At 35.3% G+C, this 15435-nt stretch overlaps 1 protein-coding gene across 1 annotated transcript in view; it reads left to right on the forward strand.

Moving 5' to 3' along the window:
* The window catches only part of ERO1A (endoplasmic reticulum oxidoreductase 1 alpha), a 60211-nt gene that overhangs the window by 36331 nt on the left and 8445 nt on the right, over positions 1 to 15435 (forward strand). Inside the window, exons 8-13 of the mRNA XM_033188028.1 lie at positions 884 to 930; positions 3123 to 3134; positions 6581 to 6607; positions 6721 to 6813; positions 11787 to 12033; positions 12814 to 12883. Coding sequence (XP_033043919.1) covers positions 884 to 930; positions 3123 to 3134; positions 6581 to 6607; positions 6721 to 6813; positions 11787 to 12033; positions 12814 to 12883 — 496 coding nt within the window. The remainder of the gene's footprint in view (positions 1 to 883; positions 931 to 3122; positions 3135 to 6580; positions 6608 to 6720; positions 6814 to 11786; positions 12034 to 12813; positions 12884 to 15435) is intronic.

Here is a 15435-nt window from a genome sequence, read left to right on the forward strand (position 1 = left end):
GGATTTAAAAGCACTTTAGTGACATAGTAACTCTCCAGAAAATTTCTATTTTTTCTTTTTTTTTTTTTTTTTTGAGACGGAGTCTCGCTCTGTCGCCAGGGCTGGAGTGCAGTGGCCGGATCTCAGCTCACTGCAAGCTCCGCCTCCCGGGTTCACGCCATTCTCCTGCCTCAGCCTCCCGAGTAGCTGGGACTACAGGCGCCCGCCACTTCGCCCGGCTAGTTTTTTTGTATTTTTTTAGTAGAGACGGGGTTTCACAGTGTTAGCCAGGATGGTCTCGATCTCCTGACCTCGTGATCCGCCCGTCTCGGCCTCCCAAAGTGCTGGGATTACAGGCTTGAGCCACCGCGCCCGGCCAAAATTTCTATTTTTTCCTACGGAACAAACAACTTTTATTTAAATTGTAACAAACTTAGCTACAGGGCAAATTGATGTGTCTAAAGATTACCTAAGTCACTGTTTTTTTTCCATTTTTAAATTTTAATGCTTATATTGAATATTTTTTGCTTATTTGCCTTTCAATTAGGGGTACACTTTGTGCTATCCGCACACACACACATACACAGATATATATATATCATATATATAAAAACATAGTAGTGACTCTAAGAGAAGAGCTTGGCTGATATTTTCTCTTCTTTCATTTGAAGAAGTGATTAGGAAATGGCCTGTTGGCCGCTACAGTGGGAAAAGATCAGGAAATATTATTACTACAACAAATAGTCACCCTCCCTTAAAGCATTTAGAGGAAACTAAGTATTTTATAATCTCAATAAAACAATTTGATTTTGGATATTAAGCAACTTTCTGAGATAATATCACTTAAATATAACATGATTGGTAACATATTTGTGTTTATATTTTTAATTCTTTTTACTTCTAGGCCACAGGCAATTAAAAGACCTTTAAATCCTTTGGCTTCTGGTCAAGGTAAGTTACTGATTGCATTGTTATATTATTTCTCAGCTAGGGAACTTGAATTCAAAGGAAGGGGAACGCAAGATAAATGGCAGTAACAGTTGAGGTCATAAAATCCACAGTCCCGTTTCCGTAGAGTTATGCCTCACCCTTACAGAGATTGGTGCTTAAATTATTTGTACTTCAGTAAAAAATATTTTTATAATGAAGTTCCTGGTATTAGATTATCAAAAAATAAAGATTAGGGTATATATTTATTATATATATTTTTGCAGACATAGTAAAGTGTCAGTGTTTTAAAAGCTATACTCATCCCACAGATAAATAAATATCCAAAACTCTCAAATTTTTTCTAAAGCTTGAAATTATTGCATATATTGGGCATTTGATTTCAACTTTACATGTCTTTATATCTTAATAACATTTTTAATATTCTATTTTCACTCACGGTCTGGCTCAAATGCTGCTTTTTCCGTAGAACTTTCCTGGTCCTTATAACCAGAAGTATCGCTCCCTCCTCATGAAGTAATCTGATGCATGCGTTTGTTTTTAATTCTTTTGTTTTCCTCATACGGCCTTTCCCACTGTGTAGCATTATTTTATTATTATTTATATATCTATCGATCTGCCCTAGTACTCTGAAGATATGGGTAGCATTTATCTGTTTTATCTCTCTGTATAGAGCCTGACACATAATAGATGGAGTAGTTTGTTAGATACGTGATCAGTGAAAATTGCTCTCATTTAGTGGTCTTGTCTACAATAGTGAAAGTCAGTTGTTCTTTCAGCAAATGATTATCCACCATTTAATATGTGCTAGACACTGTAGATGCCAGACGGGCTGTAAAATTAAAACTTACAGAAACCCTGCCCCGTCTGTAATATGAAGAACGGTTTGTTGAATAAGCCATTTCAGTGTATGAGTTCAGACTTTTTCTTTAGAAATTATGTATCCTTATTCTCTTCAAATATGTGCTTACTGATAAAATCTTTAATGTGCTTTCAGCAAAAGTGTAAGGTTTTCATTTTTTAAATGTATTTGAAAAGATGCTGATCTCAAATAGTTAACAAATATAAATTTCCTCCTAGAAGGGGTTGAGATTGCATCATTCCCTAAATTCTGGCAGATTTCTCTTTCTTAGATTAGGAATGAAAAATCTTTAAGGCTTTTGGGTTTATACAGAGTCACATGTGGTGACTCAGTGGAAGCCATTGATTTAATATCAGATGAAATGCAAATTAATAGAGGCGATCATTATGATCTCACATGATTTGATAAAGTAATTAACCACGTCACTTACCATAAAGATACATAGGAGCAATTTAAATGTTTATCATTAGGGAACTGGTTAAATGACTTATGGTATAGTCACATAGTAGAAAATAGCCATTATAAATGTTGCTGTAAATTTTTATTCATTTAAATCAAAAGTGACCAATAACACAGTGAGGAAAAGCAGGTATCAAAACAATATGTGTAATATATTTATAATTAATATATCTATAAACAAAAAAGACATTCACTAAAATGTAAATAGTATTTATCTTTGAGCTGGGGAATTATGAATAATTTTTTATTCTGCCTGTTTTTTATAAAACATATTTGCAGTGATTATATATTTCTTTAATAAACTGATGGCATTAAAAAAGGTGGGCAAAACTTTTGAAGACATTTTCAGTAGTAAATAAGCAGCTGCACACAAATTACTGTATTATGTATAATTTGAATCTTATAAATAGTCTGAAAATATTCCTGACTAAGGTTAAATATTATAAGGCAAGGCTGGAGGTTTCAAAGCAATAATAAAAATCTTTAACAGAAACTATATTACAGCTTTAGGATAAATAAAGGTGGAAAAAGTCTCTGCCAGCCAAATAAACATAGGTCCTTAAGATACTGAAAACTACTCTCAGGTGATGGATTAGATTTTTCTCTCCTGTCAGGGTATATTAAATCTCACATGAGCTGAACCTCTTTATTCACACTCATGGAGATAACACCATTTAGTCAAATCAGGCATAATTCCTATCACTACCAGATAGAGTTGCAGTCACGAATGTCTCACTTTCAGATTTTACTTGTGTGAATGAACTGTTGGACTAAAACTAACCATTATTAAAATCTTATTTTTGTGAAAGTATAGCATTATAAAAGGGGCACTGGAAGGAATTTATTTTAATAAACATTTTGTTTTGCTTTTCAGGGAAAAGTGAAGGTAAGTATAATTTCTTTATTATATATGACATATATGAATTTGTTTATACATTCAGATGTTTATTATGGCAAAGTTTATTTTTTCTTCCCACCTCTAAAAATCAGAAGAACTCAAGTTTTACTTATTTATCTGAAAGTCTGGAGGTACTAGCACAGATTAAGGGAAAGTGACTTTGTGTCTGGCTTCAGACGTTAGAAACAGCGTGCCTCAGCCTCTGATCATTCATTTGTATATTTTACCTCCCTGAATGTAGAAGCATGTCCACTCCCCATCTCCCCCATTGCCTCAGGCCAGGTTGAAATGTCCTCTCTCTTTTACTGTTGAACTCTAGGATCTGCTGGGTTTCGTGTGGGAAGGTTCTGGGAATGATGAGTGTTGATTTCAGAACTGACTTCTAAGGTTGATGCTGACTCGTTGGATGTAGGTGTCATTGCCAAGTCTAACTAATGCTAACAGTTTCAACATACATGAGGTTTACTTTGTCTTTTTGCTTCAAGGATGAAATTGAAATGACATTTGGTATTCTTAAGACCATATGCTTAACAATATGGAAAGACTTAATGGTGCTTAGCTTTAGTCTGTCTAGGTGAAATTGCTAAAATGTGAAGTATCACTTTTCTTTCCCTCAAAATCTTCTATTTTCCGAACATAATTCTTATGAATTGCTTTTGCATTATGTCTAGATAACAGAATACTAAAGTCTGATAACACTGCTATTTTATTATTGTACTTTATATTATAGTAACTGTAGCAGCCAAATAAAATGCTGACTCAGACCTATTTGGAAGAGAAATTGTTTAGCCATAAGATTATTTTTCCAAAGATGCCTCATATTTGCTACTGGTACATGTGATTCTACAGTTTTCAGTTTTGAGTAACCTTATTTTGCCTTGAGTGTAAACCTAGTTCTATGCTATATTGTAGCCACATTAGAGGAGGCTACTATGATTTTAAAATTCTATTTGAAGACCTCTTAGTATCAGAAAAAAGATCGTTAACCTGTGGGAGCCATCCTTAGAGAAACTGTCTTATTATAAGTATTGATTTTGGTCAAATATCAAAGGGTTATTCCTGAGAGCTATCGTATTGATTGTTTAGACCACAGTCAGGTCAACTTGAGAATAGGTACTTCAGGATTATAATATTGAACTGATTTCTTGGCTCAGTGTGGTGGCTCATGCCTGTAATCCCAGCACTTTGGAAGGTCAGGGCTGGCTGATCACTTGAGGCCGGGAATTTGAGACCAGCCTGGCCAACATGGTGAAACCCTGTCTCTACTAAAAATAGAAAAATTAGCTGGGCATGGTGGTGCATGCCTGCAATCCGAGCTATGCGGGAGGCTGAGGCGGGAGGATCACTTGAATTTGGGAGGCAGAGGTTGCAGTGAGCTGAGATGGAGCCACTGCCCTCCAACCTGGGTAACAGAGCAAGACTCTTGTCTTTAAAAAAAAAAAAAAAAGACACACACACACACACACACACACACACACACACACTGAACTTAAAATTTCACTGGAAGCCTAGGTCCTAAGCAGTATTATCCCTAACTCCCTAATTCATGATCAAAAACTTGAAAAAAAGAATCTTGAAAATTTTTATAAGGAAATAAATTCCTTATAATCCCACCATCCCCAAATAATAATTCTGTGCCAGGCACTTTTCTAAGCAATTTAAAAATATGATTTTATTTAATTCTTTCAACAATCCTAGGGGTATTATTCCTGTCTCCATTTTATAGATGAAGAGAAGTTCAGCAACTTGCCTAAAATAATATGATTTTTAAGTAGCAGAGTTAAGATTTAAATCAGGCAGTTTGACTCCAGGAACCACACCCTTAGTTACTACCAGATACACTTTTCTGCTAACATTTTGATATTTATGTTTTACATATATAAGTAGTTTTGTCCAACACTTGTCAGCATTAAAGATGATCATATTTTTATCTTATTTGATAGGTAAAGTCATATATCTTTTGTTTTCATTTACATTTTTTATTGCCTGTAAGACGAAACAATTTTTGTTTCTTATTACCGTATGTATTTTTTCCTTTGTGAGTTTTAAAATTCATATTATTTACCTCTTTTTAAGTGGGCACTTTAGCATTTTTATTTAGTTTATGAGCTTTTTATATATTTAGGATCTTTTCCCTTTGTCATATTTGCAACATACATTTTACCAAGTTGTTTGCATTTTGCTTTTGTTTATGAAGTGTTCTGACAAATAGATGTTTTGAGTTTTTATATATTCCAATTTATTGCTTATTCCCTTTGCCATTCCTTCCATTATTTTTATGCTTGTTTGGTTCATTTTTAACATTACTGTAAGCAACTTTATTAGAAAACACTGTACAGTGTTTATCATCTCTGTAGCAAATGCATACATGAATCTTTATAGAGTTGTAATGATCATTTCTGATGCCTTTTGTATAATATTTAAAGTAAACATTTTTATGTATTGCCATGTTCTACATTCTTTACATTCTTGTTTTCTTTTTTTTCTTTTTTTTTTTTTGAGATGGAGTTTTGCTCTTGGCGTCCAGGTTGGAGTGCAATGGCACGATCTTGGCTCACTGCAACTTCTGCTTCCTGGGTTCAAGCGATTCTCCTGCCTCAGCCTCCTGAGTAGCTGGGATTACAGGCACCCACCACCATGCCCGGCTAATTTCTGTATTTTCAGTAGAGACAGGGTTTTACCATGTTGGCCAGGCTAGTCTCGAACTCCTGACCTCGTGATCTGCCCGCCTTGGCCTCCCAAAGTGCTGGGATTACAGGCGTGAGCCACTGTGCCCTGCCATTATTTTCATAGTTGTATGTTATTTGACCATGTTGACTAGTTAGATAGTGTTCTATCATGTTAATTTAGGCATTATTGTATTTGTAGAATTACTAGGCATTAAATATATTGAGAAAGATCTTACTAGGTCATAAGAATGTAAGTGATATTTGGTGTTTGTAACATTTTCCTGAATTGCTCTTTTGAAATAGTGAATGGCATGTCATATTATCAGCTAAATACAAATAGTACCCCTCCAATACTGTCATCATTTTAATTTTTTTATAATTTAAAAGGCATGTAATGAATCCTTAGTCTTCATGGCGTGAATTGTTATCAAGGATAGGTATTTTCCCATTCTTGATTGATTTACTATTTAAATTCTGCATTTTGACCTCATGTAAAACACTTTAACCAGAAAGTTATGAGACTGGGTCTACCTAGGGCAATGCTAAAGCCTTTTAAAGACCAAGCAGCAGACTGGTACTTAACTGAATTCATACCACAAACTTTTCTTCTTCCTTTCAAGAAATTGCAATTAAGACTTGGACTGTTAGGTTAAACAATCTTTAAATTGCTGTTTGGCACAAATTTGCTATAATGCTTTAAAACTTTTGAAAACTTTGTATTTTGGCATTTTCCAATCTTACGACTTATTTTTCTTTTGATTTCAGAGAACACTTTTTACAGTTGGCTAGAAGGTAATTAGAAACTTTAAAATAAATTTCAGTGATTTCTTTTTCTCATGAGATTAATTTTATGTCTACAAGATTCACATGTGAAATTTTATTTCTAAGTCACTGTTTTTTCTTAGGTCTCTGTGTAGAAAAAAGAGCATTCTACAGACTTATATCTGGCCTACATGCAAGCATTAATGTGCATTTGAGTGCAAGATATCTTTTACAAGGTATGTGACATTTACTTTTATTCAGTTTACCACTCTTATTTTTAGATATTCTTAAAATTTTCCTGGCACTTACCTGAATGGGAAAAGATTGATCTGATTGAATATTAGGAAGTAAAAATTCACTCTTAAATGGTAGTAATCAGAAAGGTGGTAACTGTAGATACAATTGAACAGTTCAACATACTCTTAACTCTCTTAACCTTCTTTTAAGAAGCTGCTCAAAATTGTCCATATCACTTTGGAAATATTCTTGTTCTCTTGTGGGAATTTAAATAGCTCCTAACAGCACAGTTTGCTATTTGATAGATATTATTGTATCAGAACCTTTTTATTTGTGTGCCAGTATCAGGCCTGGAGTTTAAATGGGTAAAAGCCTTTCCTGCTGCTGTTCTTGCCTTAATACGGTTGAAAATGAGACTGTGGTTGATTTTCATCAGTATCATATTTCTTCTGGAATTAAAGTATCACAACTCTGAGAAACAAAATATAGAAACTTCCATTTTATTCATTGACTGATTGCTTGATTGATTGAGACAGGGTCTCACTCTATTACCCAGTCTAGCGTATGATGGCCAAAACTGGGCCTTAGCCTGGGAAGGCTCTTGGCTTTGCCCAGGAGAAATTTTGAAGGCCAGCTGGTGGTGGCAGGGTACAGCAGCAGCAGAGGTACTGCCCCTCGTGGAGGAGAGCTGCCCCGTAGGTAGTGTGCCCAGAGCAGCAGCTCAGAGGCGGTTCTGCAGCCATATTTATAGTCCACTTTTTATTATATGCAAATTATGAGGCAGATTATGCAGAAATTTCTAGGAAAGGGGTAGTCACTTCTGGGTCATTGCTATGGAAAAGGGGTGGTAACTTCTGCATGTTGCCATGGGAATGAGAAACTGACATGGCACACTGGTGGGTGTTCCTTATGGAAAGCTGCTTCAACCCCCTCCCTGTTTTAGCTAGTTTTCAATTTGGTTCAGTGTCCTGAGTCCCACCTCCTGAGCCAAGTCCTACCTTGTACCTCATGACTACAGGAGCATGCCACCATGCCCAGCTAATTTTTAAAAATATTTTTTGGAGAGACGAGGTTTGGCCATGTTGCCCAGGCTGGTGTGGTCTTGAACTCCTGGGCCCAAGTGATTTGCCCATCTTGGTCTCCAGAGTACTGGGATTATAGCCATGAGCTACTGTGCCTGGCCATACTTTTATTTTAAATGGCGGTTTAAACTCATTAGTAATTTTACTGTTTTTTTGTTTTGTTTGAGACAGAGTCTTGTTCTGTCATCCAGGCTGGAGTGCATTGGTGTGATCTTGACCCACTGTGACCTCTGCCTCCTAGGTTCAAGTGATTCTCCTGCCTCAGCCTCCTGAGTAGCTGGGACCACAGGCGCAGGCCACCATGCCTTGCTAATTTTTTGTATTTTTGGTAGAGGCGGGGTTTCACCATGTTGGCCAGGCTGGTCTCGAATTCCTGACGTCAGGTGATCCACCTGCCTCGGCCTCCCAAAGTGCTGGGATTACAGGCTTGAGCCACTGTACCTGGCCTAAACTCATTAGTAATTTTAGATCATCATTTTCAAATTATGTATTTAGATTTTATGAATATGTTTATATTCAGAAGTTTGATTATTAATATTTTTTCATCTTTAAAAAAGGAAATTTTATTATTTTCCATCACGTGAATGAACTTGGAGGACATTATATTTGTCAAAACGAGCCAGGCACAAAGATTATTTCATGATTTCACTTACAAAGGGATTCTAAAAAACTTAATCTTATTGAAGTAGAGAGTAAAGTGGTGACCACCAGACACCAAGGTATTTAGGAGAAAGGAGGGTTTGAAAAGATGTTGATCAAAAAATACATAATTATAGTTAATAGAAAGAATAAGTTCAAGAGATGTTTTTTTTTTTTTTTTTTTTTTTTTTTTTTTTTTTTTTTTTTTGAGACGGAGTCTTGCTCTGCCGCCCAGGCTGGAGTGCAGTGGCCGGGTCTCAGCTCACTGCAAGCTCCGCCTCCCGGGTTTACGCCATTCTCCTGCCTCAGCCTCCCAAGCAGCTGGGACTACAGGCGCCTGCCATGTCGCCCGGCTAGTTTTTTTTTGTATTTTTTTAGTAGAGACGGGGTTTCACCATGTTAGCCAGGATGGTCTCGATCTCCTGACCTCGTGATCCGCCCGTCTCGGCCTCCCAAAGTGCTGGGATTACAGGCTTGAGCCACCGCGCCCGGCCCAAGAGATGTTTTTGTACAGTGTAGTGACTATAGATCAAAATAATGTATTTGTAGTTTTGAAAAATGCTGACAATGTCACTTGCTCTTGCCACAGAAACGTTAAGTGTGTGGCCTAATTACCTAGAATTAAGCATTTGACAGTGTATACATACTTCCAAATATTATGTTTTACAAAGTAAATATACATTTATTGATTACAGATGGTAATGGTAGGAAAGCCACTGAAAGGGCAGGAGGCGTTGCTTATAGTCTTATGACTGGCCACTTTGTGAACACAATAAACAAGTTTGCATTAAAAAACCAGAAAAAGGTTTAGTCTAAAAGTTGTCATGATCTTCAGAATTTTTTCAGAGAAAATGAACAAGAAGTTGACTACAGTTAGTTGACTAAGAATATAAGCTGTAGACTGACCTTCACCCACTAAAAAAAAAATCACATAAAATAAGACTGAGAAATTCTTCTGAGTTGTAATATCAATATGGAAAAGAAATATTATTTCAAATTTCAAATCCACAGAGATCATTTTATTATTTTTCTGCCTTTAACATTCACACTTAAAAATGAAAGATTTTGCATGTAAACATGTTGTGCTGTAAGTGTATCATAGAACATTAAATTTAAAATTCTTCATTTACAATTAACTCTCCTAATAATTTAATTTCTATGATATATTTTCTAGCAAATTTGATATGTGTCACACTGTGTAAGAATTAATTTTTTTTTTCTTTTTTTTTTTGAGACAGAGTCTTGCTCTGTCGCCCAGGCTGGAGTACAGTGGCACAGTCTTGGCTTACTGCAACCTCTGCCTCCTGGGTTCAAGCAATTCTCCTGCCTCAGTCTCCTGAGTAGCTGGGACTACAGGCATGTGCCACCACGCCCAGCTGATTTTTGTGTTTTTCGTTAGAGACGGGGTTTCACCATGTTGGTAAGGCTGGTCTCAAACTCCTGACCTTGTGATCCACCTGCCTTGGCCTCCCAAAGTGCTGGAATTACAGGCGTGAGCCACCACGCCTCACCTGTGTAAGAATTTAATAAGATTTTCCTTTTACAAGCAGAGAAAAACAATGTTAAGTTATTTAATCCTCTCACCTGTGGACAGTGTTTGCCTTTTATCTTAATTAACTGATGTGAAAGTTATATTGATAAGCAAACTCTCTAGTTAAAACCAATTTTTGAGTGCATTAAAAATACCAACTTTCTCATCACAACCTATAAAGTACCATGTAAAATGACATAGCATGAAGACAACAGTGAGAAAACTGTAGCCATCTCATAGAAAAAGAAGGAGAAGGGCTGTGATGAATACACAGTTAGAAGACACATAATAGGACAAACTAAAACTAAAGATAACTAGGAAATAAACAGAATTTCTCTTTAAATTCAGCAAGATTTAGCTTTTCAGCGTGGAAAAATGTTATCTCCACATGAAGAATCAATCTTATTTCTTCACTATTGATATTTTCCTTCTCTGACTTGAACTTACAAACTAACTGTAGCAGGAATATTTGTGGCTTATCATGGAGCATTTGTTACACAGCAAGTACTGTATGTTTGTTTGCTACATTTATATATAAAAAACATCCTCATGATTTGTGAAGCATCCCTAGTTCTTACCTGAACAAATTGACTCAATAAATATATAAATTTACTTATGTCAATTATAATGAGAATAAACTAAGTAAAAAAAAAAAAGGCTTATGTAGAATTCTTCAAGTAAAAGAACAAATGGAATGTCCTAATTAAATATAATACACAATTTTGGAAATACATCTAAAAATTGTTTTGTGTGCACTACTAAATTTTATAAAAATCATTCTTATTAGTCATGACCAGCTCACATAACGAATACCTCATAAACTATAAAAAAAATTATAAGAGACAAGAAAATTATAAGTCTAGCATAAGAATTAGGCAAAGAAAAACAGAAAATTCTGAATCATAAGTCAGACGATTTTACAGTAATGAATTTAATAAAAAGCAGTATAGATTTGCTTTCAGCATTTTTGAGGTTTTCAGTTTTCTAGTAAATTAGTCACCTTATTAAAACATTTGTTTTGTTCCAATATTGCTCTGTTCTTCTGAAAACAGGTACAAACTCATACTTACCCAAACACAGTTACTCTATAATTTTCTTGCACCCATGGTTTATTTTTAGAGTAATATATGTGCATAGCTAACTCTATGTAAATCAAAACTAAAATTCTGTATGTTTGCAGGCAGAGAGACCACATGTTCAAAGAAAAATACACATTTTTTTAAAATGTTTAAGCAGAACTCAGAATTTTAAGACTCAGGATTTTATTTATATTTATAAATAATTTTTATTATACCCATAAAAATGACCCTGTATTTTCAATAGCAATTTAATTGTGCTTTTAAAGTAACTAAAAATGTAGAGTATCAAGAAACTTCATCTGCCTTGATGTGATTAATACATAAATTATATGCCTATATCAAAATATGCCATATATGGCATAAATATAAACAGATACTATGCACCTACAAAAATTAAGAATGATTTTTATTATTAATAAGACTTGCTTTTTCAGTAAAACATCGAATTCATTGTAAGGATGGGTTTCAGAAAATCAAATATTAATATAAAACTATTAATGGCTAAATTGTAAAAAATCATTTTCTGGTTGTTATTATATAAAATGCAAAATGAAATTAACTTCTGTAGGCATGAATAACCTAATATAATTAAAGTAAAAATTGTCGAATTCAGTTTTTAATATTTAATTCTTATTCCTTAGAGACCTGGTTAGAAAAGAAATGGGGACACAACATTACAGAATTTCAACAGCGATTTGATGGAATTTTGACTGAAGGAGAAGGTCCAAGAAGGCTTAAGAACTTGTATTTTCTCTACTTAATAGAACTAAGGGCTTTATCCAAAGTGTTACCATTCTTCGAGCGCCCAGATTTTCAACTCTTTACTGGAAATAAAATTCAGGATGAGGAAAACAAAATGTTACTTCTGGAAATACTTCATGAAATCAAGTAAATTATATATTAAAATTTATACATTAATAGAAGAGTGACAAGTAATGTACAAGATAAATTTTCTTTTTCTTTTTCTTTTTTTTTGAGACAGGGTCTCCCTCTGTTGCCCAGGCTGGAGTGCAGTGGCACGATCATGGCTCACTGCATGCAGCCTTGATCTCCTGGGCTCAAGCAGTCCTCCCATCTCAGCCCAAGTAGCTGGGACTATATGTGCAAACGACCACACCGGGCTAATTTTTGTATGTTTTATAGAGATGGGGTTTTGTCATGTTGTCCAGGCTGGTCTCGAACTCCTGGACTCAAGTGATCCACCCACCTTGACCTCCCAGAGTGCTGGGATTACAGGTGCAGGCCACTGTGCTCTGCCTGAAATTTTTAAGTATTCATTTAGAGAAAGGAAAACTATTTAGAACATAATTAAAAGTTAATTTTGCTTGTAGGTCTTTTCAGATTGAATTTTGCTTTTGTTTTTATTTTGACTTGGGTACTGAGAGGCACACATTTTTAGTTTTAAGAGCCATTCTTTTAGTATTTGATAATGTATTATTTTCATGTTTATTTGAACCAATTGGATTTGGGGTCAAATTTCAGCACTTATGTTATGCAGTTAGAATCGAGATTTGAGGCTTGAGGATAAGAATTTGTTTTGGGGCATCGGAGTGTTGGTTATACTGTGTTTTCTCCTCTTTATTTATCACAACCAGGAAAATGTTGTATTAGCAGTACTTTTAATATTTACAATACATGAGAATGAATATTCTCTGTTTTAAAATGCAGGTCATTTCCTTTGCATTTTGATGAGAATTCATTTTTTGCTGGGGATAAAAAAGAAGCACACAAACTAAAGGTAATTATTTTATACTTTATCTTAATCATTAGATACAAACCGATTAACACTTATGCAGATATGAATATAAACCCATAGATAGTACTCACAGAAGTAGAGAGTAGGCCACGTGCGGTGGCTCAGGCCTGTAATCCTAGCACTTTGGGAGGCTGAGGTGGAGGATTGCTTGAGCCCTGGAGTTCAAGACCAGCTTGGGCAACATCGTGTGAAACCCTGTCTTTAATTAAAAAAAAAAAAAAAAAAAAAAAAAAGAGTAGAATTGTGGTTACCACAGGCTGGGGGTGGGGGGTGGGTGGGGAAAAAGGAGATGTTGATCCATGGGTACAAAGTTTCAGTTAGGGAGAATAAGATTTAGTGACTTGCTGCACAGAATGGTAACTGTGGTAATAATTCATTGTATATTGCAAAATTGCCGAAAGTGTAGATTTTAAGGTATCCACTATACAAAAAATGATTATATGAGGTGATGGATTTGTTAATTAGCCTGGTTTAATCACTTCACATTATAAATATACATTAAAACATCACATTGTATCCATAAACCTATAAAATTTTTGTCAATTAAAAAATAAACACATGTATGTATACTTAACAGTAAATCTTGATATATACATCTTGAAATTAATAAGAAAAAAATCAGAGTCATAATCTTTCTTTTCCTCAAAAAAATCAAGTCCAAAGGCAGGTGCCACTTAAAGTCTATTTTGCATTAGATTCAAAGTAACACTCATATCTGTATATTGCTGTACACCTTATAGATGCCTTTCCCATTGATGATCTCATGTAATAGATGTAATAAATTAAAGGAAATGGATCCAATGCATGAGTAGCATATTAGTCTATCTTTTGCTGAAGAGAATTCTGAAGATGATGTTGTTTAATTAAAAGATCTTCATTAGTGGGAGAAGGTACAGTGTGATGTTTTATCATTCATCTTTTTTATTGTTATTGAGAAAGGATCTCACTCTGTCACCCAGGCTGGAGTGCAGTGATATGATCACGGCTCATTGCTACCTTGAAATTCTGTGCTCAAGCGATCCTTCCATCTCAGCTTTCTGAGTAGCTTGAGTAGCTGGGACCACAGGCATGTACCACCATGCTTACCTAATTTTTTTTTTTTTTTTTTTTTTCGGTAGAGACAGGGTTTTGCTATGTTGCCCAGGCTGGTCTCAAACTCCTGGGCTCAAGTGGTCCTCCCACCTCAGTCTTCCAAAGTGCTGGGATTACAGGCATGAGCCATTGCACCCCCTTCCATTTATCTTATTCACTGGGAATTAAAGACAGTTACGAATACCAGTGTGCAGTTGGGAAAGAATAGATTTGATACCCCACAGAATGGGGTCTTGTCATTGCCTTGCCTCTTAATAGGGTCTAACCTCAGGCAAGACAATTTCTGAGTATGTATTTGCCACATAATACTATAAATATCAAACATCACCAGGAATATTTATTACACACTCATTATGTGCACAGCACGATTTTTTGTCATTAAAAGGAAAGACAGCTTCTACCCTCAAGGGATTTCCAGAGGGGGTCAAGTAAAATTATATTTCTCTTCTCTCTTACAAAGTTCTACTGGTAAGTAAAGGCAGGTGGCCCTCCGTACTACTGGGCTTGATCTGATTTTATATATATATATACACATACACACACACACGAAATTATATATATGTACATATCTAATCATATATATATATCACAGAATCTTTGTAGAGTAATATTATTGAGTATTTTTTTTTTTTAAAGTAGGTTTAAAATTAGTACCTCTTGCTTGGATGTCATCTGGTCATAGAAAAATAGTAAAAATAAAGTTAGTACCTCTTATTGAACAGGTACTGAAACACAAGATAGAGAATATTGTTAAGATATGGTAACAATTAACCATGATTTGGGCTTTGTCTTAATAAAGATACTGGATATAGATACTAGATATGGTAGATATGTATAGATAGATTTCTGTATAAATATGTCTGGTTTCATACATATTGTATATATATTTTTGTTTTTTTAAGAGATAAGGTCTTATTTTGTCACCAAAGTTGAAGTGCAGAGGCACAATCATAGCTCACTGCAGCCTGGAACTCCTGGGTTCAAGCCGTCTTCCCACCTCAGACCCCTGAGTAGCCAGGACTACAGGCTGGCACCACTATGCCCTGCTTTTAAAATTTTTTTGTTGAGTTGGAGGTCTCACTATTTTTGCCCAGGCTGGTCTTGAACTCTTGGCCTCAAGCAATCCGCCTGTCTTGGCCTCCAAAAGTGCTGGGAGTACAGGTGTGAGCCACCACCATAGCCAGCCTGATTTCATCAAAATATTTACAAATATCTTCCTCTGCTTCTTATTCTTTCTTTCTATAAGGAAAGAAGCTGATTTTATGCACTCAGTTTTTTTGCTGTTAGATAATACTTATTCTTGACTTCCCATCTACCTCCTACTTGAAGCATTCTTGCTACAAATACATACCTCAGTGCTTATATAATCTGCCTAAACAGCTTCCAGGAACTAGAAAGTGAGGGGGAAGATGCTGTAATAAGACTTCTTTTTTTCCTACTAT

Source organism: Trachypithecus francoisi, unplaced genomic scaffold (genome assembly GCF_009764315.1).
Source record: "Trachypithecus francoisi isolate TF-2019V2 unplaced genomic scaffold, Tfra_2.0 Lachesis_group3, whole genome shotgun sequence".
NCBI lineage: Eukaryota > Metazoa > Chordata > Mammalia > Primates > Cercopithecidae > Trachypithecus > Trachypithecus francoisi.